This window comes from Amblyraja radiata, chromosome 5 (assembly GCF_010909765.2).
Source record: "Amblyraja radiata isolate CabotCenter1 chromosome 5, sAmbRad1.1.pri, whole genome shotgun sequence".
NCBI classification, from domain to species: domain Eukaryota; kingdom Metazoa; phylum Chordata; class Chondrichthyes; order Rajiformes; family Rajidae; genus Amblyraja; species Amblyraja radiata.
In genome coordinates, this window is record NC_045960.1 from 63379159 (window position 1) to 63403786 (window position 24628).

At 40.2% G+C, this 24628-nt stretch overlaps 1 protein-coding gene across 1 annotated transcript in view; it reads right to left on the reverse strand.

Annotated features, from left to right (window-relative positions):
* The window catches only part of ift172 (intraflagellar transport 172), a 145086-nt gene that overhangs the window by 13510 nt on the left and 106948 nt on the right, over positions 1-24628 (reverse strand). Inside the window, exons 31-41 of the mRNA XM_033021383.1 lie at positions 19855-19948; positions 17058-17122; positions 16791-16971; positions 15386-15495; positions 13674-13803; positions 11180-11278; positions 9073-9182; positions 8820-8883; positions 6979-7065; positions 4440-4556; positions 2418-2528 (exon numbers count right to left, since the gene is read on the reverse strand). Coding sequence (XP_032877274.1) covers positions 2418-2528; positions 4440-4556; positions 6979-7065; positions 8820-8883; positions 9073-9182; positions 11180-11278; positions 13674-13803; positions 15386-15495; positions 16791-16971; positions 17058-17122; positions 19855-19948 — 1168 coding nt within the window. The remainder of the gene's footprint in view (positions 1-2417; positions 2529-4439; positions 4557-6978; positions 7066-8819; positions 8884-9072; positions 9183-11179; positions 11279-13673; positions 13804-15385; positions 15496-16790; positions 16972-17057; positions 17123-19854; positions 19949-24628) is intronic.

Below are 24628 nucleotides of genomic sequence, written 5' to 3' on the forward strand. Positions count from 1 at the left end.
CTAAACTGAAATGCAGAAAAATACATTGCTCCTTTGGTCAGACAGCAAAGGGACCCGGCATTGTTTTGGGGCAAGACCCTTCTTCAGACTGATTGTTGTATGGGAGAGAAAGCCGGAAAAGGGGCAGGCAAATAATAGGTGGGTACAGGTGAGGGTGGGCTTGATTGGCAGATTTTTGAACAAAGGCCAGAGATGAAAAGACAAAAAGCTGTGAGATAAGATTAGGAGGCCCAAGGTAGGGGATATATATGGAAGTCAATGGGAGAATGGGGAAAGGCGCTGGGATTGTGGGAAAAATGGGTACACATCCATGTGGTGGACAGGGATTATGGGGAGGACGGGCATATTTTGGAGAATTCAATGTTTGTACCATAGGGATGCAAGCTACCCCAAGTGGAATACGAGGTGCTGGTCCTCCAGTTTGAATGCAGCCTCACTCTAGTAACACATGAAGCCCAGGACAGAAGATCAGTAGGGAATGGGAGTGGAAGTTAAAATGGTTAGCAACCGGGAGATCTTGATGGACTAAGTGAAAGAATATGTAGAATGTTGTCTCAATCTAAAGAATTCCTCTGAATCCTAGCAGTTAGGTACAACTTTAGCCAGCAGCAGAGTTAAGCAGTTAATTTACCGACTGTCAAAAATTACAACCGTCTCTCTTCAAAATTGAACTATTTTTGAAAAGTAAAGCAAATTTTTATGAAAATCAGTACTTTACCATTCTTTACACATAATTCCGACGACAATTTCACTTTTTCTCACACTAATTCTTGTCGCTACTCCTGATGTTTGTGTGTGCAGTTCAAATGTTATTATTTGTTTCTCCTGGAAACTGAATTTCTCTAGAATGCTCCCAGTGTATGACAATTAAACACTCTTGAATTGGCATTTCATTACAATAAAGTTTGGGAATTTGGATCCCCACAATTCTTTTCCCAACCAATTTTGAAAAAGCTTTGGTGTCAAAGCTGTTGGAAAGTAAAAAGAATCGTCAAAACCAGCTGAATGATATGTTCTGAGAAAATAAAGATGCTGCTCGTAAATAAATGATGCAATCCTAAATTAGTTCAGAATGTGGAGGTGAGCCTTGGAAGAGAGCTCAGGCATTCTACTGAATGCTGTTACCAATGCATGAAAAGCATAAAATTCAGCTTAATTGAACTTTCCTGGTCACATTAGAATATTTTTATGTTTGGAACATTTGAAATGTTTATGTTTGGAAACATAATACTTCAGTTGCAGAGGAAAATATCAGAAAAATAATCAGTTTTGAGACCTATGAAAAAAAAGGATTGCATTATTTAAAATAGAAGTAAATTGCACACAGTGACATATTTACAAAGCATAGCCATCACATACCTGGACAATAATGGGAAAAAAACATGACAAACAATGGTAATAAAATAATGATATAGAACATCAGCTGATGCAAATATGAAGAGCATGATACAATTTTATTCATATTGTACTAAATTATCATTTCCTTTTCTTCCATGGAAAATTCAGATGTTTGATGATGTGGAAATTATTTTTAGCATACACATTCGCAGTGTCATGAGAAAATTCTAAATTACAAGCAATAAATAATGCTTAAAATAATTTCTATTCATGAAGTAAAACTAGCTTTTAAGAAAACATGTATATTTTCTTCAGTTAACATTGCGTTTATCTTTTGGTTGTAAACACAATTTACATTACAGTGAAAATTATTTAAACATCCCCGCCCTGCCAACCCGCCTGCTCCCTGCTGCCGGGGGAGCAGGCGGGTGGGCACCACGAGTTTCGATGAGCTGGTGGAGAAGATCTCCTCCGAGAAGGCCGTGAGGGTGAGTTACCGCAACGGTAGCGGCAGAGGAGACGGACCGGGAGGGGACGGGTAGACGGGACCGTCATTGCCGCAGAGGGCGGGCGAAGGAGAGGGGTGAGTGATGAGAGAGAGAGAGAGACGGGACCAGGGCCCCCCCCGGTCGCCGCCGGTGGTGGGGGAGACGATAGACAAGTTACTGTGAGGAGGGGAGAGAGGAGTTAGTGAGTGAGGCGGGTCAGGCCGCCGCTCTTAGGGCAGGAAGGGGCATCACCATCCCGGCCATGACATTGACTGACAGAAGAGACCAATCTGCGTGACGCTGACTGAAGGAATCTGCGCACACGCGGCTTTTAAGATTTTTAAACCTTGATAACTTTTACAATATACCACAGATCGGAACTAAACTTGGTGCACTCACAGCGTGGGAGAACGGTGAGTGGCCTGACAGTTTTTGCGCAAATAGAAAAACCCCGCAAACCGGAATAGCACAAGATCAAAGTTTTAATTACGTATCGATGAGTCAATACTCCTTCACATCCAGATAACTTTCATAAATCTCAATTTGTGTCAGTTTTTTTCTGTTTCAAAATTAAGTTTATGATGCACTAACCAGATTGAAGAGTATGTTGCGAAGATCAGCCCATATCCTGTAGGCATCTGCACTGTTTATATCTGGCATATTTATAATATCCATGAAAATCCGTTTGTATATATTGAAATTCTGTAAGGGAAAAAAAATAAAGTGAACCTAAAAAAGCTAAACAACACCAAAATGTTCATCATGTAGGCTTATTTCCATTTCCCCATGCATATACAAAAGGCTATTGTGATCTCTTGAAAGTGCATACTTTCAATTAAAAAATCTCACAGGCAACTGCTAACTCAGCTACCATAATAATTTTGCTGGCAACAGACAATCCATTGGAGAAACTCAGCAGGTCAAGCAGCAGCATTTGTGTGTGGAATGAAATTGCTGGCATTTCAGGTCAGAACCCCACATCAGTTCAGAGTGCAGAGGCAAGATTGCCAGCAAAAAGAGAAGACTGGGAGGGCTGAGGTAGATGCCAGAATGTGATTGGTAGACCAGAGGGGTGATGGATGACGGGCAAGTGGAGCTAGGCAGGAGAGCGAAAGTAGTGGAATTTAGTTTTGAGATAAAGCATGGAAACAGGCCCTTTGGCCCATCGAGTCCAAACCATCACGTGATCCCCGCATATTAACACTATCCTACAAACACTAGGGACAACTTACATTTATAGAAAGCCAATCAACCTACAAACCTGTATGTCTTTGGAGTGTGGGAGGAAACCCGAGTCTCTGACGCTGAAAGCGCTGTGAAGCAGCAACTCTACCGCTGCGCCACTGTGCCGCCCAATGGAGTTGGGAGACAGAGGCATGTAAATGAGAGATGGAGGCAGTCAAAAAATGTCTGATGGGGAGTTGAGGAAGATAAAGGTGAAACCAGCTAGGAGGGTATTAAACTGGAACACATAGGCTACCAGTGCGGGATATTGACATTACTTATGAAGGTGATAATGGGGACTACGAGGGACGAGGTGAAGGCCACATAGAACTAGGACCAGACAGGGGCAGGGGGAGTGGGGTTGAGTAAAATGTGTTGGTAGTAGGTGGATGGAAGCAGAAGTGAGGGGGTGAAGTGTTCTAATCCATTTATCTGCAGCCTCGCACATTTGCTTGAGCCATCTCCATTTCAACAGCCTGAACTTTCTTGGATAGGTTGATGTGTTCTAGCTTGCATAGTATTAAGGACCTTAGAAAGCCACCTAGCTAGGTGGAAGAAGAATTTTCGGTAGCTAGTGGGTCAGTGGATTGGGAGTGGTGAGTAGTGGGGATGGATGTAGATACGAGATTTGAGGAAGGAGGCCAGGAAAATAACATTTCATAAATGTTTTGTGGCTGCAAGGAGGTGTGTCTGCTGGGACTCCAAAAATATTCACCATCACTTGTCTGGTTTTGCATTTGTGATGGATGCTCGAATACGTTCAGGTTATATCCCCCAAAAAGTACACCAACTTGTTTCAGGGTCCAGCCCATCAGAAATTGAAATAGTCAAAACGAGATATGTGTATAATGCTTCAATTTAATCCTGTCCAAACTTTTTTTGCAGAGAATTGAAATTGACTTCTCTTTCTTGCTTAATTGGTATTTATCATTAATCACTCTAACCTCTCTATTACTGCTAAATTCATTTATTTAGGCCGTAATCATATATTCTTCTAAATAACAGTTGAGAAAAAATTGTTCATGAATTCAATTCTAGTATTATACTTGCAACACGCATGTTTGAAATTGTGACCTTCATGTTGGACCTCAAATCGTAGAAACATAGAAAAATAGGTGCAGGAGTCGGCCATTCTGCCCTTCGAGCCAGTATTCAATTCAATATGATCATGGCTGATCATCTAAAATCAGTACACCATTCCTGCTTTTTTCCCATATCCCTTGATTTCTTTAGTCCTAAGAGATAAATCTAACTCTCTTAAAATCCCTACATGTTAGTTTAGCTTAGCACATACATCATTCTTCAAAAATTGATTCCTCACTGAATCATATATGAGGAGATTATTTGGAAGATCTATTGTATGAAATTAGTCTCATTATTTTCACTTACTTGTGTATTAGCAGGAGCACCATGTTGAACATATAGACTTAATGCCTTTTCCGGATGATCTTCTTTGATAAGATGTGTAACGTACAAAGCCACATACTTGTGAAGAATTTTGTAGTTCTAAAACAAGTTTATACAAGTTTTAGCATGTATTATAAATGTTGAGAAGCCCAGCATGCAAAAAACAGAAATAGAGTACTTGTAAATTTAATTATTTATCTCCTGGACTTCTGATTCTGATTATACAAAGAATTGCAAGAATTTATATTACAGGAAAAAACCCATGTGACCCAAATGGTCTAGATCATTATTTATATCATGTATGAGTCATCTTCCAAACTATCCACTCATTCCTATTTGACCTGATGTAAATAAGTATAGTGGTTTTCCAAGAAGCAAGTATAGAAGTATAGAAGTTGGGATGTTAAGTTACAATTGTCCAATTGTATAAGATGTTGGTGATGCCACATCGGAATATTGTGTTCAGTTTTGGTCACCCTGTTATAGCAAGGATGTTGACAAGGAAGACCCTCTTCCACATCACTTCTAATGGTTTCAACAGCACTGTTGAATTAAAGCATTGCCCTTGTTTCGAAATTTGTATAATAAAACAATATTTAGTGGGTATAATGGGCCTGTCCCACTTAGGTGACTTTTTAGGCGACTGCAGGAGACTATGCAGTCGCCACATGGTCGCCACATGTTCGCAGGTGGTTGCCGGAGAATCCCCTTCATGGTCGTGAGGAGTTCCCGCATTCTGGGAACTCGTCGCGGCCTCATTATGGTCGCCGTGAATTTTTCAACATGTTGAAAAATTAGCGGCGACTAGAATGAAGTTGCCATGGACAGCAGCGAGAATTCTTGAGCTGTAGGTGGGTCAGCAGGAGATCCTAGTGGGTTGCCGGGTGGTCGAAGGTTCTCGGAGGTTCTCGTAGGTTGGAGCCGGTGCTGACCTGTGAATTTCATTGGCTCATTGGGACAGGCCCATAAGTGTTTCCAGCTTCAGGTTTCTGGGGGTCAACATCTCCGATGACCTCTCTTGGACCCACAATACCTCAACACTGATCAAGAAGGCTCACCAGCGTCTCTTCTTCCTGAGGAGACTAAAGAAGGTCCATCTGTCTCCTCAGATTCTGGTGAACTTCTACCGCTGCGCCATCGAGAGCATCGTTACTAACTGTATCACAGTATGGTATGGCAACTGCTCTGTCTCCGACCGGAAAGCACTGCAGAGGGTGGTGAAAACTGCCCAACGCATCACCGGTTCCTCACTCCCCTCCATTGAGTCTGTCCAGAGCAAGCGATGTCTACGAAGGGTGTGCAGCATCGTCAAGGACTGCTCTCACCCCAACCACAGACCTCCTCCCATCTGGGAGGCGCTACAGGTATCTCCGTTGCCGGACCAGCAGGTTCAGGAACAGCTTCTTCCCTTGTTACCTTGCTTAACTCTGCACCTTGGTGATTGCCAGTCACCCCTCCCCCTTCCCCCCCTCCCTGACACTCCTTCCCCCAGTGACTAATCTCCCCCCTCCCTGAAAATTGCACTACTGCTACAGTATATACATATATATATTTTACTGTTCCATTATTCTGTGTTCGCACTTCTAGGTGAGATGCCAACTGCCTCTGTTGTCTCTGTACTTGTACACTGCACAATGACAATAAAGTTTGAATCTGAATCTGAATCTGATAATTCTCTAGAAAGGCTGGTATTTATTGCCCATCCCCAGTTTGCCTTAAATTGAGTGGCTCATCAGGCATTTCAGTTAAGAGCTAGCTGCACTGCTACAGCTTTACTCAAAGGAAGAGCTAATGTTGTATTCCAAAGATCTTAAATAATAGAACATTATTTAAAAACCACATGACTCGGTTAAGTCTCCACTACTCTGCAAATCACAAAGATTGACATAATATAAATCAAAACATTTTCACTGTGCACAATGAGGCCACTCCACTCAACGGGTACTTAGTTACATTTTAAAATATCCTTCAAATGCAATAATCAATAAAGATATGACACATTTACCTTGATAGTTCATTGTAATCTCCACACAATATCCATTGTAAGTATCGTATAACTTAATACTATTAAAATTCATTAAGTATACCAACAGAACCAGGCGCCTTTACAATTTCTTCAGATTAAAGATTATTTAAATTGGGACATTCTAACATTGTATAAACACCTCAGAATATTATGAAAATATTAAAAAATATATTTTAAATATTGAAATGGTATTTAAAGATTGAGGTGTAACATCATTTGAATAGATGGGAAATTTTGACCAATACTATTAAAAGACCATCCATCAACAGCTTATTGGAACATCAGGAAATGCGTGTTCATGTAGAAATCCTTAAGTTGGGGGCAGTTATGCAATGAATGAATGCAGTTATGCTGATATTTTGCCACAAAATTTTGTCCACATGTTTAAAATGTTATTTTGAAGCTTGAACACATGGCATTTGAAAGCAGAGGCAATAGTTGTGCTTAAGTATTATTTCAACAGTAATATAGGTGACTAAAATAGCTCCACTCCACCTGCTTATTAGCAGTTTCAATGCATTTTTCCCATTGTCCTCGTTCAACATACATGTCAAGTGCCGCTATCACATCCACTCCAACCAGCTGTAAAACAATTAAATATGTACAAATTATATGGTGAGACTATCAGGAAAGCTGGAAGAAACAATTGTAAATTACCAGACTTCATTTTCCTTGAAAAGCCAATAGTTCTCTTCGAAGGAAATTTAGAAAAGGCTTAAAACCCAACACCACCTTGGACATCCAATTCACCAAAAGGTACCCCATTCACTTAAGTGAAATTGATTCATTCATGAGGTTAAAACTATCAAAACTTTCCCCTTCCTTGATGACCACATCTTAACCCAGACCCGTTACCACAGCCACGTTTGCTTTCTCGGGACTTGCCTGCACCTCATTGACATAGAAAAATAGAAAATAGGTGCAGGAGGAGGCCATTCGGCCCTTCGAGCCAGCACCACCATTCATTGTGATCATGGCTGATCGTCCCAAAGCAATAACCCGTGCCTGCCTTCTCCCCATATCCCTTGATTCCACTAGCCCCTGGAGCTCTAGCTAACTCTCTCTTAAATCCGCCCAGTGATTTGGCCTCCACTGCCCTCTGTGGCAGGGAATTCCATAAATTCACAACTCTCTGGGTGAAAACGTTTTTTTCTCACCTCAGTCTTAAATGGCCTCACCTTTATTCTTAGACTGTGGCCCCTGGTTCTGGACTCGCCCAACATTGGGAACATTTTTCCTGCACCAGGCCATTATTTCAAACACCATCACTGGCTTCATCGCCTCCGGCTCCCTGCCCTCCCAAGCCTCCAACCTCATCGTTCCCCAACCCTGCACGGCCCGATTTTACCTTCTCCCCAAAATCCACAAACCTGACTGTCCTGTGAGGCCATTTTTATACATTTTGGTCTCACCATGTGGCAATTACAGCAGTGTTTATACATAGTCCCCCCATTTCAGGGCACCATAATGTTTGGGACACAGCAATGTCATGTAAATGAAAGTAGTCATGTTTAGTATTCTGTTGCAAATCCATTGCATGCAACGGCTGCTTGAAGTCTGCGATACATGAACATCACCAGTGTGTCCCAAACATTATGGTGCCCTGAAATGGGGGGAACTATGTATAAACACTGCTGTAATTTCTACATGGTGAAACCAAAATGTAAAAAAAATGGCCTTTATTAAAATCTAACAATGTGCACTTTAACCACATGTAATTTTTTCTATTACAAATCTCAAATTGTGGAGTACAGAGGCAAATAAATAAATGATGGGTCTGATGAATAATGTCCCAAACATTATGGAGGACACTGTAAGTCTTTGTCTTGAAGGTCTCCCTTTGTTTTGACTCTGATTTACCTTCATGTAGCTGGTTCTATTCCACATTTGCTAGATCTCAATTTGATAACTTGACCCACTCCTCTTTTGTCTTTGTCCTTTCCCATAAGAATGTTAAATTCAACTGAATTGTGATCATAACCACATAATGATCTTCCACTAATATTCCTTTTCCTTAACTCTTGAATGTACTTTCCCTGGAAGTAAATGGAGAATTACTATCCCTCTCTCCCGATTCTCACCATACCTCATACCGTTCCCGCTGGACTTATTATATTCTGACTATATCAGGAATTTCATGCTCTCTATACCTTTTACCCAGATTAGCAGTTCATATTAGCAGTTAATATTAGGATATTTCTTCATATGTCTTCTACATATTATAGAAACTTCAGGTTTTAATGCCCAAAGTACTCAATAGGAATAAAATAAATAAATGCAAAATGCGTAACGAAAAATAATGTCATGTCAATGTACTACACAAATCAATTTCTCACCGAATCCACTTTGCCTTGATTTTTCAAATGTTCCTTATAGCATTGATCGACATAGTCCTCAAATCTGAACAAAATAATGAAGAAAATTGGATATATAAAGGTTGGATGGTGCGGTTAAGAGATACATTTGACCGGGACAAAAACCCAAGAGGACTGAATGACTTATTTGTCGTATATATAGCATGATTCAAAAGTATTTTAATCATGCTGGAATACTTACTGTACCAAACAAAAGCAGCTTAAAGGTTGTTACCTGGGATCAAGTTCTTTTGCCACACGCTTGGCTTTGTTCCATTCTTCTCCTCCTATGAAGCAGTCAATTGCTTCTTTTATGAGATCCATGTTGAGGTACAATTCCGCAGCCTAGGAAACAATTATTCTAATCACAATATAACACTGATAATCCCCAAGCTTTGCTAACTGTCAAAGTTGTTTCCAATATCTTTGTCATTCAGAAACATTAATGACTGTTAAAAGACAATTAAAAATAATTTAAATTTATAATTATTAAAATTCTTTAAAAATCAAAATTGAATTGCCTGAAATATATTTTAAAAATACTTTTTAACAGTTCAAGAAAACTCAATTGATTAAAATAAATGTAAATTATATTATACATGCTGTTTCTTTTTCACAATCATCCCTCTCCATTCAAATGAATGGGCTCATTCAGCACAGTTACCAGCAGTAAGCTTGTATTCTGCCACTCAACGGCATGTGGAGCCCAACAGGAAAATTGGCAAAGTGATTCAGCCAGGGCGTTTGGGATGTCTGCATTTGAGCAGAGATCATTAAAATCCTAACACATTTTATTAAGTAAATGTTGGCAGTTCAACATGCCACTGTCAACAATCCCAGCATTTCTAGTCCAAGGTCACACACTGCAGCCTGTGAAATAAACCTCTGATTTGTGTTCACATTACTTTGCAAAAGCCAGTCTATGTATAAATGTGATCTGAGCTAACATTCTTAAAAAGACTTGAAAACATAATTGTCAATATATTTTATGTGAACAAAGAATTTAATTACACCCTGGTAGGTATGACAATAAACTAATCTAAATCTGAAACATTGTGCATTATGTTACGCTATTTAATGTTCTTAGTGCACTAGTTTAATATAGGTAATTATGTCATACAACATTTCTGACCACCTCACTCGATTGGTATATGTAACTTGACTCTTAAGTAAGATTTTACAGTATAACCTCTTGTTCAGTTGTGGTAACACTTTCAGAGTATTTTTCGATCGTTTAAAACGGTATTTTTCAACTTTTAAAACATGATCTTCCTTGGATTTGGAGATAGAACTGCTTGATCAATATTCATAATTCTCTAATTAATGGTCTAATATACATTTTTATAAAATAACACCTACTGAGAAGGAATCATTTCCAGCAAAACAGTGGTTGTTGTGATCTTGAGTAAATAATATGAATCTAGTTTCACAATATATTAACAAGGACATGGAAGAATCAATGTTACATGGCCAGATCTTTTCTTTCACCAATCTGAGGTAGATCAAAACTAAAATTGACGAAATAAATCTAAGAGATGTGAAATGTATTTTCAGTACAAAGTCCACATAAGTCACTGGCAGAGCATGAGCGAGTGTAACAGTATCAATATTTTGTCCAATTAGGAAATCATGAGGGAATTAATCTGTAAAAATCTTGATCATGTTGGCAAGGCTTCTTTCTATTTATTCTCAGCATTGCTGATAAGGCGGCATTATTGCCCGTGCTACTTGACTTTAACAAGATGGTACTGAACCATTTTGATTCAACTGAGTAGCTTGCTACGCCTAGAGGGTTGATAAATGTTAACCACATTGATTTGCGACAGGAATCACAAAAGAGCTCAAAAGTAAAGATTGCTTGTTTATTTTGCTGAAGGATATTCATAAAATCGTTTTGGCTTTTATGACAACCTGATAGTTTCAAAGGCAACTCGACTGGAGGGGGGACAAGAGCCTACAGGTGCTGGAATCTGGAGCAAAAAATAAACTGCTCAAACAGGCAGCGTCTGAAGAGGCAAAAGGATGGAACACTGCTTTACTACTTACAACTTTTTAGAAATATTATTGTGAGTTAATTTTATTAATATTATTATTATCCAGGGACACAGATTATTTGTCAAATATTATGGTCTCCATAGCATCTATAAAGGATTACCTACAATAGATATCTTTCCAAATTCTAGATTTCTAATCTGTTTTATTATCTGGAAATAGTTTGACATCCTGTCTCGATCCAAAAACATTATATTTTTCAGATATTTCCCTGCATTTGCAGTGTTTCTTTATTAAATTAAAATTAATTTTAAATGTACAACATAATTTAGATTAATCACAAATCATACCAAATTGTATTTCTGTATTTCAATCAACCGAGGACCAACTGTCTGAATAACATCAAGAGCTTTCTCCTGGTTTAAGAATTTGATGGACAATTCTGCAGCCTGGAAAACAGAGAATCCATTAATGCAACAAATGTTTGTATATGAGTTATAGTTAACAAAAAACACTGAAACAGATAGGTGGGGCTGATATACTTAAAGTTATGACTGTAAGAATCTAATAACTGTGAAATATTTAGATACAAAACAGGGAGATTAATTAAACCAGAAACAGAAAAATAAGAGACAATCAAAAAACAGCAAAATAAACAGCTTGACTAAATGCTAGAAGGCTGAAATAAAACAGAAACGCGGAGGAATGCAGAGATGAATTAGCACCCAGGGAAAAAATCCTACCGCGTAAACTTCTAATAAAGGATTACAGATTTTCGCTTCTACCATCTGCTAATCTTTCATTTTCGAAGTGATAGCATCAACCATGACACAAGTTCAATGGGTCACATTTAATTTAGTTTAGAGATACAGCGCGGAAAACAGGTCCTTTGGCCCACTGAGTCCGCACCGACCAGCAATCCCCGCTCATTAACACTATCCTACACACACTAGGGACAATTTACAATTATACCAAGCCAATTATCCTACAAACCTATACGTCTTTGGACTGTGGGAGGAAACAGAAGATCTCGGAGAAAACCCATGAGGTCATGGGGAGAATGTACAAACTCCGTACAGACAGCACCGGTAGTCAGGATTAAACTCGACCGCTGCGCCACCGTGCCGCCCTATTTATCAACAACAGTCTTTTAGCTTTCATGAACGCAGTAGTGTATGGAGTTACATATCTTTAATTTTTCACTTATAATATTTAATATTTAACTACAACCACAACCACAATGTTGTTGTACAAACAAAAATAATACCTGCCTATCATTTAGCAGTTAAATTGTTTTATATTAACAAGTTATAATTCAGTAAGAAAATCCACCAAAAGGAATTGAACCAATTAGCTGTGAGCTTCCTGAGTGAACACCAAAAGTATTGATTCCTTTTATTATGTGTCTACTGTTGTTCATGGATGGTCTTCCTGCTGAACTCTTCAAAGCAGCTGGCCTCAAGACTCTGGATGTAGTCTGTGAAATCTTAACCAGTATTTGGGAATAAGTGACTATGCCACAAGACTTTCAAGATACTACAGTTGTCTCCCTCTTCAAAAATAAAGGAAATATAGCAGATTGAGGCAGCTATCGAAGTACACCCCACTTATCCATCCTATCAAAGCACGGCTGTCCCAGGAAATTCATCAAGATCATTCGCCTTTTACATGATGACATGGTCGGTCTTGTCCTCTCCAGCAGTTACACTTCAAAAACATTTAACATTTCAAATAACATGAAACATAGTTGTGTACTTGCTCCAATCGTGTTCAACTTGATTTTCATGAGTGCCCTGCGTGACCTTGAAAGAGGAATACACTTGAGATACAGACTGCACAGCTCGCTCTACGATCACTGCAGACCAAAAGCATGACCCAAACACCTGAGAGACTGATCTCAGAGGCACAATTTGCACTTTTACTACATTCGGTGTTTGACATTCAAGTCATCATTAACAAGTTTGCCCAAGACCTCAGTTTTACCATCAGTCTCAGCAAGACCAAGGACCAATACTAACCTGGTTTGGGCTCTGTAACCTATCCTTTCAGCATAAGCATCAATGAAAGCTGAAGATTGCCGTTCACTTCAAGTACCTGGGAAGTGCCATCTCTTCTGATGGCTCTCTCGACATGGAAACATCAGCTCAATGCAGCAAGGCTACTCAGTCACAGCTGCCTGCACTCTTGTATGATGAATTACAGTGCTGTCAATCAAGATCAAAGTGTACAAAGCAATCGCACAAACAAGCCTTACAGGACACCTTACAGGAAACTCATCAAACAGGTTTAGTGTTTCCACATGAAATCTCTGAGGTCACACAGGACAAAGTAACAAACTTGGAAGTTCTGGACAGGCCCGGTTAGGTCAGCATTGAGACCATGAACCTAAAGACTCAGTTGTATTGACCAGGCTATGTAATCCATGGACAGTTCTCGTGTGCCATGCCAGGTCCTCGTGAAGTTCTTCTACAGGGCCACTGGAACCAGGGATGTCCCAGAAAGGGATACAAAGATTGTATCAAAGATAGCCTCAAATACACTGACATTCTGACAAGAGTCTTGCGCCCAGGTCGGAACAAGCGGGTGTGCATTGAGCATGAAGGCCTGTATCTACTTTGAAGGCAGATGATGGGACCAAGTCACCAGAGCCAGAGAATGTAAGAAGGACTCAGCATTTTACCTGCCACAGCATCTTTCCTGAACCCCCACTGTTTCAGTATGCGTGCTTCGAGGAGTGGTCTTGCCAGCCACATTCAGGCTCACCAATGAAGATTGCACAACTGACATCATCAATATCAATGTTCAACTGACCATACTGAACTTCATTCGCAGCACATAGTTTACCTTCATCCAGCATTTCTCCATCAGAGCCAGATTATTTGTCTCCTTGACTTTAAGGTAAAATTCCACAGCCCTGATATATTCTCCTGACTGCTCCCATTCTCTTGCTTGTTCAACTATTCCTTCAATTCCCCTGTGAAATAAAATAATGAAATTATTGAGTATTAAATCAATAGGGCAGAAAGTACTTTAATGCCTCAATAGAAAGTTGTGCGCTGTTTCAGGGAACCATAATACTTGTTACCCTGTAGTATAATATTGCTTTGAGTAAGTGGAAAAATAATTTAGAATTTCATATAACACATTAACAATTATACATTATCCTAATTTCTGTTCAAAACAACCAATTGTCCAAAGATCTGAAGAAGGGTCACGACCTGAAACGTCACCCATTCCTTCTCTATAGAGATGCTGCCTGTCCCGCTGAATTACTCCAGCATTTTGTGTCTGTATCCAAAGATTAAACTACATAATGACCAAACTAAGAAATACATTGAAGAACAGTAGCTGTATGGTTGATAGCATATGCGATGTTCCTAAAAAGCCTGCAAATGAGACCAGAGACTTTATTGTAAAAAATTTCAGTAAAATCTTAAAGACTAGTGATTCTGAAGGCAGGTACTTTTACACTTTTGATAAATTTCACGTTTATATTAGTTAGAGGACCATCAAATTCAATAATCTTTACTTTGTGCCAATTAATTAACTGCAGCTACTGAAAATAGATTATCATTGGCAAAGGCTTCTCCAACCATTATGCATATCTCCACGATAGTATACATTGGATTCACTTTGACTACAGCTATTAATAAGGTTATGATATGAGCAGAATTCATCAATTATCTGGAAAAGAAGCAAGGTAAGCTGCAAATCACCTCTATTCAGTTCCAGAGGGTGACACTGAATGTACAGCCCCTCCTGTGACTAATACCCCTCCCAGTCCCATTCTGTATTTCACCTTTTACACTGCTCCAAGGAAATACAACGTGAGCTTTTTCACTCCTCAGTACTCAAAAATGATTTCAACAATTTCTGATAATCACTTTCCTGAAAGAAACAGGATCGGAGCATACAGCAAATTATTTTACTTGAGATTGCCAACAACTTTGGAGCTTTGTATCTCACAGTTCCAACACTGCATTTTTACTTCCTCATTCGCATTCATCTTTTATTTATATCTCCCAGTCAAATTAGCTTTAATTAACCATACATTGTCATCTTTTGCCAGTGACAGCACCTTCATTTGTGTCATTAATTCTATTTTCATTTCCATCCATTAACAGTCATATCCTTTGTTCTCTCCAACCACCCCCATTTAAAACATATCCAAGTTTTACATTTCCTAGTTCTGAAAAATGTTATGAATCTGGAATGTTATCTGTTTCTCTCTCCATAGTTTCTACTTGTCCTGCTGAATAGTTTCAGCATTTTCTATTGTAATTTCATATTTCTAGCACATACATTTTTTGGCTTTTCAGTACATTTTCAAATGTTGCACAATTTAAGCTCTTCCTTTCAGGAACTTGGGACTCCAATTAGCAAAGGACTTTGATCAAAATACATGTACAACCAATTCTCCAAACAGAAAATGGTTCATGCATGCGCACACGCATGTTCACACACACATAAGAAGTTATATACAACATGATATAACATTTTTGCTAACAAAACTTTAAATGACAAACATTTGCATAATAAACAGGTCACATGCTCACTTTGTTCCTTTCTTCATTGCTTCCTGTTCGTATTCCTCCTGAAGCTGTTCCAGCTTGTTGGGAATGTATTCTTTACAAATTTTAATAGCATCACTCCACATTCCAACATCCTGCAGCAAAGATTTTCAAGTAAAAAAGGCTATAATCCATTAAAAATAGGATAGGCTTGAGTTTTGGTCTCAACCCAAAACGTCACCCATTCCTTCTATCCAGAGATGCTGCATGTCCCACAGAGTTACTCCAGCATTTTGTACCTATCTTTATGATTTTTAGGACTGATCAGAGTGAAACAATTTGTGGTGTGCCACCTTCAATACATAATGAGTGCATTTATGAGTTGGCAACCGTTTTGTCAAACAGTTGCTTTCAGTTCACCTAGGCCTGCTGAATCTCCAGGTTGCTAGCCATTTTAACCCCCTCCCATTCCCATATCGATTTATCTATCTTGGACTTCCTCCATTGGCAGAGAGAAGCCACACATAAACTGAACCTCATATTCCGCTTGGATAGCTTCCAACCCTGTATGAATTCTCCAATTTTGTATAACACCCCCCCCCCCCTTTTATTCTCTCCTATACTCCCCACCCATTTCTCCCACTATCTCGTCGCCCCTTTCCCGTTTCCCCTGTCCACTTCCACCTATATTCCCTCGGCTTTACATTTTATTCTTCACTCTCCTTATCTAACCCCCTTGCTTTCCATCTCTAGCCTTTGTCCACACATTTGCCAATCAAACCTCGCTCATCTATATCTACTTATTACATGCCGGGCTTTGTCCTGTTCTCACCCCTTAATCAGTCTGAAGATAAGTCCCAATCCAAAACGTCACCTATCCGTATCCTCCAGAGATGCTGCCTGACCTGATGAGTTACTCTAGCACTTTGTGTTTACTCGAGAATCCAGCATCTGCAGTTTCTGGTGTCTCCATGGGTGCATTCATCATTGGGAACACACAATCCTTGGGAATCCTGGTGCATGACCTACTGTATCAGCTATGTTCTGCCAAAATATAGATTTAACTTCCCTTGAGAAGATTTAGCTGTACTTGCAGAAAGGTTATTATCATCCCAGTAATAGTTTTGAAATTCATGGCTACTGTAATTTTCACTGGAATTGGCAACATTGGTTTCATCCTTATTTTACTTTAGTCCTTGGACAGAAGTTGGAGAAATATTCCCTAAAGATACTCTCCGATTTTGAACACTTGCTACTACGAAATCTGAATATAACAAATATGTGCAAAGGATACATTAATTATTGACTTTTTAAAAATGGCATTTTAACTTTGTGAATTATAATTAATGTGCTCATGTATAAAATTAGCACCTCTTGTGCCTTTATGGTAATCCCTGATAAATTATGTTAATTTTCAATGGTAATAACAAAATGTATTAAAAAATCTGACCTTGTAATATTTCACAGCCAGTTCTGGTCTTTGAGCCCTCAGGAGGAATGCCTCAGCCTTTTGATATTCTTTCTGGTCAAAGGCAAATCGTGCCTGGCCAACCAGGACGTCAGCTACACTGTCTGAGTCATGTGCTTCTGCCACTCTCTGCGCAGAATCCCAATCCTGGTTGTGTACATACCTTAGAAAAGTAAACTGAATGTTACGCTATACGAAACAAAATATATTCACTAATGTCAAGAAAGATCTATAAGACGAAAGACTCACATGAGGACAGCCTCTTTAGACTTTCCCGCTTTAATGAATTCAGCTTCTGCCTCTTGAAATTTACCCTGGAATTGTGAAACATGATAAATATTGTAATGCAAAATTAGTAAACGTGTAAGCAAAACCATCTTTATGATGCGTCTGCATTTTTCTTTTTTAATTTATTAAATTTAAAGTGTTTCCACAAGGTTTACAACAAATTCTGATATCATTTTGATAATTAAGACCTGTTGATTGATTCGTGGCATTTTATAAACTCCTGTGGGAGAATAAAAACTGCTTTTGGTTACTTGTGCGAAACATGCATCTCTATATAACTAAACTGTGTGTGTGTGTGTGTGTGTGTGTGTGTGTGTGTGTGTGTGTGTGTGTGTGTGTGTGTGTGTGTGTGTGTGTGTGTGTGTGTGTGTGTGTGTGTGTGTGTGTCTGTGTGTGTGTGTGTGTCTGTCTGTCTGTGTGTGTGTGTGTGTGTGTGTGTCTGGTTAATTCCTATCATCTTCCAAACGCTAGGCCACAGCCTTCCCATTTTCACACATCCGACTCACATTTTTCTCCTGGTGGCGATAAACATCTTCCCGTCGCATTTCCCCCTATATTTTCGAAGTTATTAATCGTTGAAATTTAATAAACAGCCAAAACCGCCTTCTCAAAGACAGTTTCCAGCCTTCTCACAATGATGTTGTCACAATGCCTCAGTGCACCAATCACAATGGGCTCTCAAGCTGACTGCCGACTGCCACAATTACATCACAATGGGACGATGCCAATGGTAACAATGGGCTCTCAAGCTCATCGGTCCCCCCCCCCCCCCCAACCTATCATAAAGGCCACATGATGCAACCTTCTGAAACTTGGCTCCCGTTAATATCATGCAAGGGCTTTTAGCATAAGCAATCAAGGACAAATTTGCTATCCTATCCTTGTTTACTCCTTGGTTTCTTCGTGTATTTCTTTCATGTATTTTCTTTCATGTAATTTCATAAATTTCTTTCATGTATTTTTACTTGTTTCTTAGTTATTTTCTAATGGTATACTATCAATATTTGATGAAAACCATCAATGAATTAAAAATTAATGGCACCATAAATTTGGGCTCATGGGTTTGGATGTACCCCCAAAATAAAAATGTTCAGATGTTATGTTACTCTCACAAACAGCTATTGTCCACCCATTCGGATAACAATGCATCCACAAGAAATTCAAGAAAATGTGAAATGACGAAACATTTTGGACGTGTTATCCATTGAGCGTGTCTAGTGACCTCAGCCATCAAATTTATTGTATTAGACAATTGACAATAGGTGCAGGAGGAGGCCATTCGGCCCTTCGAGCCGGCACCGCCATTCAATGTGATCATGGCTGATCATCCCCAATCAGTACCCCGTTCCAGCCTTCTCCCCATGTCCCCTGACTCCACTATCTTTTAAGAGCCCTATCTAGTTCTCTCTTGAAAGTATCCAGAGAACCGGCCTCCACTGCCCCAGAGAATTCCACAGACTCACCACTCTCTGTGAGAAAAAGTTTCCTCGTCTCCGTTCCAAATGGCTTACCCCTTATTCTTAAACTATGGCCCCTGGTTCTGGACTCCCCCAACATCGGGAACATGTTTCCTGCCTCTAGCATGTCCAAACCCTTAATAATCTTATATGTTTCAATAAGATCCCCTCTCATCCTCCAGAGTATACAAGTCCAGCCGCTCCATTCTCTCAGCATATGAAAGTCCTGCCATTCCGGGAATTAATGTTGTAAACCTACGCTGCGCTCCCTCAACAGCAAGAATGTCCTTCCTCAAATTAGGGGACCAAAACTGCACACACTACTCCAGGTGTGGTCTCAAAAATGCCCTATACATCTGCAGAAGGACCTCTTTGCTCCTAAATCAACTCCTCTTCTTATAAAGGCCAACATGCCATTCGCTTTCTTCACTGCCTGCTGTACCTGCATGCTTACTTTCATTGACTGATGAACAAGGACCCCCAGATCCCATTGTACTTCCCCTTTTCCCAACTTGACACCATTTAGATAGTAATCTGCTACCAAAGTGGATAACCTCACATTTACCCACATTAAACTGCATCTGCCATGCATCTGCCCACTCACCCAACCTATCCAAGTCACTCTGCATTCTTATAGCATCCTCCTCACAGTTCACACTGCCACCCAGCTTTGTGTCATCTGCAAATTTGCTAATGTTACTTTGAATCCCTTCATCTAAATCATTGATGTATATTGTAAATAGCTGCGGTCCCAGCACCGAGCCTTGCGGTACCCCACTAGTCACTGGCTGCCATTCTGAAAGGGACCCGTTAATCCCTACTCTTTGTCCCTACTCCGGTCTGCCAACCAATTTTCTATGCATGTCAGCACTCTACCCTCAATACCATGTGCCCTAATTTTGCGCACTAATCTCCTATGTGGGACCTTATCAAATGCTTTCTGAAAGTCCAAGTACACTACATCCATTGGTTCTCCCTTGTCCATTTTCCTAGTTACATCATCAAAAAATTCCAGAAGATTAGGCAAGCCTGATTTCCCCTTCGTAAATCCATGGTGACTCGGACCGATCCTGTTACTGCTATCCAAATGTGCCGCTATTTCATATTTTATAATTGCCTCCAGCAGCTTCCCCACGACCGATGTCAGGCTAACTGGTCTATAATTCCACACCATTTATGAAATAAGAACAAATTGTATTATACTATATTGTTATGGTGATGAGCACACATATAAAAATTCTAAATAACATTTCCAGTAGAACAAAATTAGTTAAACCTAAATAAAGAAAATAACCATTTACCTCATCTTCCAGATACATGGCATATTTGAGATGAATATCTGGGATTTTATTTTTCATTGACAATCGTGACAATTCAAAAGCAAACTCGAAAGAACTGAAAGCAAATGTTGTAAATGATTATTCAACATCAACATTCGGCTTCTTAATAATTTTTTTAAATTGCAATGTATAAGTTCTAATCAGATAATTCAGATAATTCATGCCCTCCAACCCCAATAATCACCTCAAAATTATTTTTAGCAAGCTTACATTATTCCTGCAAAGCTTGTGAATTATTTTATAGATTAACTATACATTTATATATTCCACCAAAGTACTTCTATACCATACTGTTCAGTTTGATTTGCAAATTACTGGCACTAATACATATCAGTTGACTGTGTAACTGGCAGCAAGCCTTCCGTGAAGGTCTTTTGCATCCAGCCACCAGAACCACTGATCAATGGCTGCAAGGGGTCAATATCATGAGTAACTAACCAGATTTAACTAACTAACTGACTAATCAGACTCTCTTTGATTTAAACCAGCATCTACAGCTCCTTCCTAACCAGATTTAGAGATGGCCAATGCTTCCTGAGACAGCCTTGTCCTTCAAGAGGGAGGAGTATTGTGGCTAGAGCAGTTGTTCATTGAATGCATCCTGAAAAAGGGAAGAATGGCACTTCAAGGGAGATAACAGACAGAATTTGTTAGATGCTGCATTGGAATCCTCATAGAGCCTGGTATCTTTCAAGTTACTGAAGACCCTTAAGAACACAGTGGAAGTAGACAGGCCAAAATATCGGTGCCCTAAATTAACTCCCAAGGATCTGGATGCAGGATCAAAATAAATTTCATCAAGATATATAGGTGTACATGAATACATCTTCAGAGACCATATTATATCAAATGCACACTCGGACACTGCTCAATTCTCCACATATCTATTGTTTTCCCATGAGCAGACTTTCACAAACATCATACTTAATATTCACATCCTCCATTGTCTCCTCTCAAATTTAGCATGTCACAGAATGCATGCACATTGGCAACAACTCAATCATGACCGTTAAATTACCAAAACATAGTGAAGACATTCACTGATATCCTCACCTCTCCCTTCCATGTACAAGCAAAGATAAAAAGAAATAACTGGAGGCGCCCAGCTACATATTCATGCCCTAACTTCCATAGAGGAGAAAATAGGAGCCTGTTAATAAAACAGCTGAAGCCATGGCTTGCCTTGGCCACAAACAATGGTGGTTAGTAGTCTCCTGCCTAATCTTCCATTTTATACATCATTCCCTCCTCAAAGCATACTCTCCAGATTTACTACTAGAGATGGACCTTTAACTCAAACTTGCACTCTGATTATCATTATCCTACCCTGTGCTCTACCTCCTTTCAATTTATTAAAAAAAAAAAAACTTCCAGGAAATTTACTTTGATCAAATTGCAGGTCGAGCATGAAGGCAGTGATGATAAATACAAATTGTTACTTGATTTCACACTTGAAGTTACCAGCTCAGATAGTGATATTGTGCATAATTTAGAGATGTTTGGGACAAAGACCCATCATTTATTTATTTGCCTCTGTACTCCACAATTTGGGATTTGTAATAGAAAAAATCACATGTGGTTAAAGATTGTCAGATTTTATTAAAGGCCATATTTGTACATTTTGGTTGTACCATGTAGAAATTACAGCTGTGTTTATACATAGACCCCCATCCCATCCCATCCCCTCCCCATTTCAGGGCACCATAATGTTTGGGACACATGACTTCACAGGTGTTTGTAATTGCTCAGGTGTGTTTAATTGCCTCCTTAAGGCAGGTATAAGAGAGTTCTCAGCACCAAGTCTTTCCTCCAGTCTTTCCATCTCCTTGGAAAACTTTTATTGCTGTTTATCAACTTGAGGACCAAAGTAGTGCCAATGAAAGTCAAATAAGCCATTATGAGACTGAGAAACAAGAATAAAACTGTTAGAGACATCAGCCAAACCTTAGGTTTATGAAAATCAACTGTTTAATCATAATCATACTTTATCATAATCATACTTTATTAGCTAAGTATGTTTTGCAACATATGAGGAAATTGATTTGCCATATAGTCATACTAATATAAACCACCAGAACACACAAAACACATTTTTACATAAACATCCACCACAGTGACTTCTCCACATTCCTCACAGTGATGGAAGGCAAAAAAAAATTAAATCTCTCCCTTCTTTGTCCTCCAGCGGTCGGGGGCCTCTAACCCTCTGTTGATGGGACGATCTTATTCCCATGGCCTCCTCGTCGGGTTGATCAAGCTCCTGCTTTGGGTGGGAATTTCAGCTCCCCTGCGCCGGGTGACCGACCCCGGGTCGGTGCTAGTCGAACATCGTGTGCTATTGGAGCATCCGACGTCGGTCTCAACCCGAGACTGCAAGCCCTTGATGTTAAAGTCAATCCCAGGCAAGGAATCAGCTCAGATGGTAAGTCCACGCCCTGTGGTGGGGCTCACAGTCAGTCCAGAGCAAGGCCTCCAGTTCCATGTTAGGCCGCAGGGCGACCAGAGATACAATCCGGAAAACAATTGCATCTTCGACAGGGTAAGTGATTGAAAAAAAGGTGTCGCAAGTTTTTTTCACACCACCCGCCCACCCCCCCACATAAAACAAACCAGAGAACATTAACACATAGTTTTTAAACACACTAAAAATAACAAAAAAAAGACAGACTGTAGGCGAGGCTGCCATCAAAGCGCCACCCACTGGTATGGAACATCATTAAGAAGAAAGAGAGCACTGGTGAGCTTACAAATCTGATGGTATACCCGGTCGTGTTCTAAAAACCTGTGCGGACCAACTGGCTGGAGTTTTTAACGGACATTTTCAACCTCTCACTTCTGAGGTTTGAGGTCCCCACCTGCTTTAAAAGGGCATCAATAATACCGATGCCCAAGAAGAGTAAGGTGATGTGCCTCAATGACTATCGACCAGTGGCACTAACGTCCGTGGTGATGAAGTGCTTTGATAGGCTGATCAAGGCGCAAATCAACTCCTACCTTGACAAAAACCTGGACCCACTACAGTTCGCTTACCAGTACAACAGATCAACGGTGGATGCGATCTCACTGGCTCTCCATACTGCTCTGGACCACTTGGACAACAAAAACTCATATGTCAGGCTGTTATTCATTGACTACAGCTCGGCATTTAATGCCATCATCCCCTCCAAGCTGGTTACCAAGCTCTCAGATCTGGGTCTTTGCGCATCCCTCTGCAATTGGATCCTCGACTTCCTCATTCACAGACCACAGTCTGTCTGTATTGGTGGAAATGTGTCATCCTCGATAACAATCAGCATGGGAGCACCTCAAGGCCGCGTGCGTGCTCAGCCCCTGCTATACTCACTCTATGCTCATGACTCCGTAGCCGGTCATAGTGCCAACTCCATCATCATGTTCGCCGACAACACCACTGTTGTGGGACGTATCACTGATGGGGACGAGTCAGAGTATAGAAGTGAGATCGACCGATTGACCAAATGGTGCCAGCAAAATAACCTGGCTCTCAATACCAGCAAAACCAAGGAACTGATTGTGGACTTTGGAAGGAGTTGGATGGGGACCCACAGTCCCGTTTATATCAACGGGTCGATGGTGGAAAGGGTCAAGAACTTCAAATTGCTGGGCGTGCATATTTCCGAAGATCTCTCCTGGTCCCAGAACATTGATGCAATTATAAAGAAAGCACATCAGCGCCTCTACTTCCTGAGAAGATTACGGAGAGTCGGTATGTCAAGGAGGACTCCCTTGAACTTTAACAGGTGCACAGTAGAGAGCATGCTGACCGGTTGCATCGTGGCTTGGTTCGGCAACTTGAGCGTCCAGGAGCGGAAAAGACTGCGAAAAATGTTAAGCACTGCCCAGTCCATCATCGGCTCTGACCTCCCTACCATCGAGGAGATCTATCGCAGTCGCTGCCTCAAAAGGGCTGCCAACATCATCAAGGACCCACACCATCCTGGCCACACACTCATCTCTCCGCTGCCTTCAGGTAGAAGGTACAGGAGCCTGAAATCTGCAACATCCAGGTTCAGGAACAGCTACTTCCCCACAGCCATCAGACTATTAAAGACAACTTTAAACAAACTCTGAACTATAACAGCCTATTGCACTTTATCTGTTTATTTATGTGTGTATATATATATTATCTATGGTATATGGACACACTGATCTGTTCTGTATTTATGCCTACAATATTCTATTGTGCTGCACCAAGCAAGAATTTCATTGTCCTGTCTGGGACACATGACAATAAACTTTCTTGACGACTTGACTAATCACAAAGGGACTGACAGGTCAAGGAGGACCTCCACAGCTGAAGACAGAAGAATTCTCTCTATAATAAAGAAATATCCCCAAACACCTGTCAGACAGATCTGAAACACTCTTCAGGAGTCAGGTGTGGATTATTCATTGACCACTGTCCGCAGAGACTTCATGAACAGAAATACAGAGGCTACACTGCAAGATGCAAAACACTGGTTAGCCGCAAAAATAGTATGGCTAGGTACAGTTTGCAAAGAAGTACTTAAAAGAGCAACCACAGTTCTGGAAAAAGGTCTTGTGGACAGATGAGAGACAAAGATTAACTTATATCAGAATTATGGCAAGAGCAAAGTATGGAGGAGAGAATTAACTGCCCAAGATCCAAAGCATACCACCTCATCTATGAAACAAGGTGGTGGGGGTGTTATGGCCTGGGCATTTATGGCTGCTGAAGGTACTGGCTCACTTATCT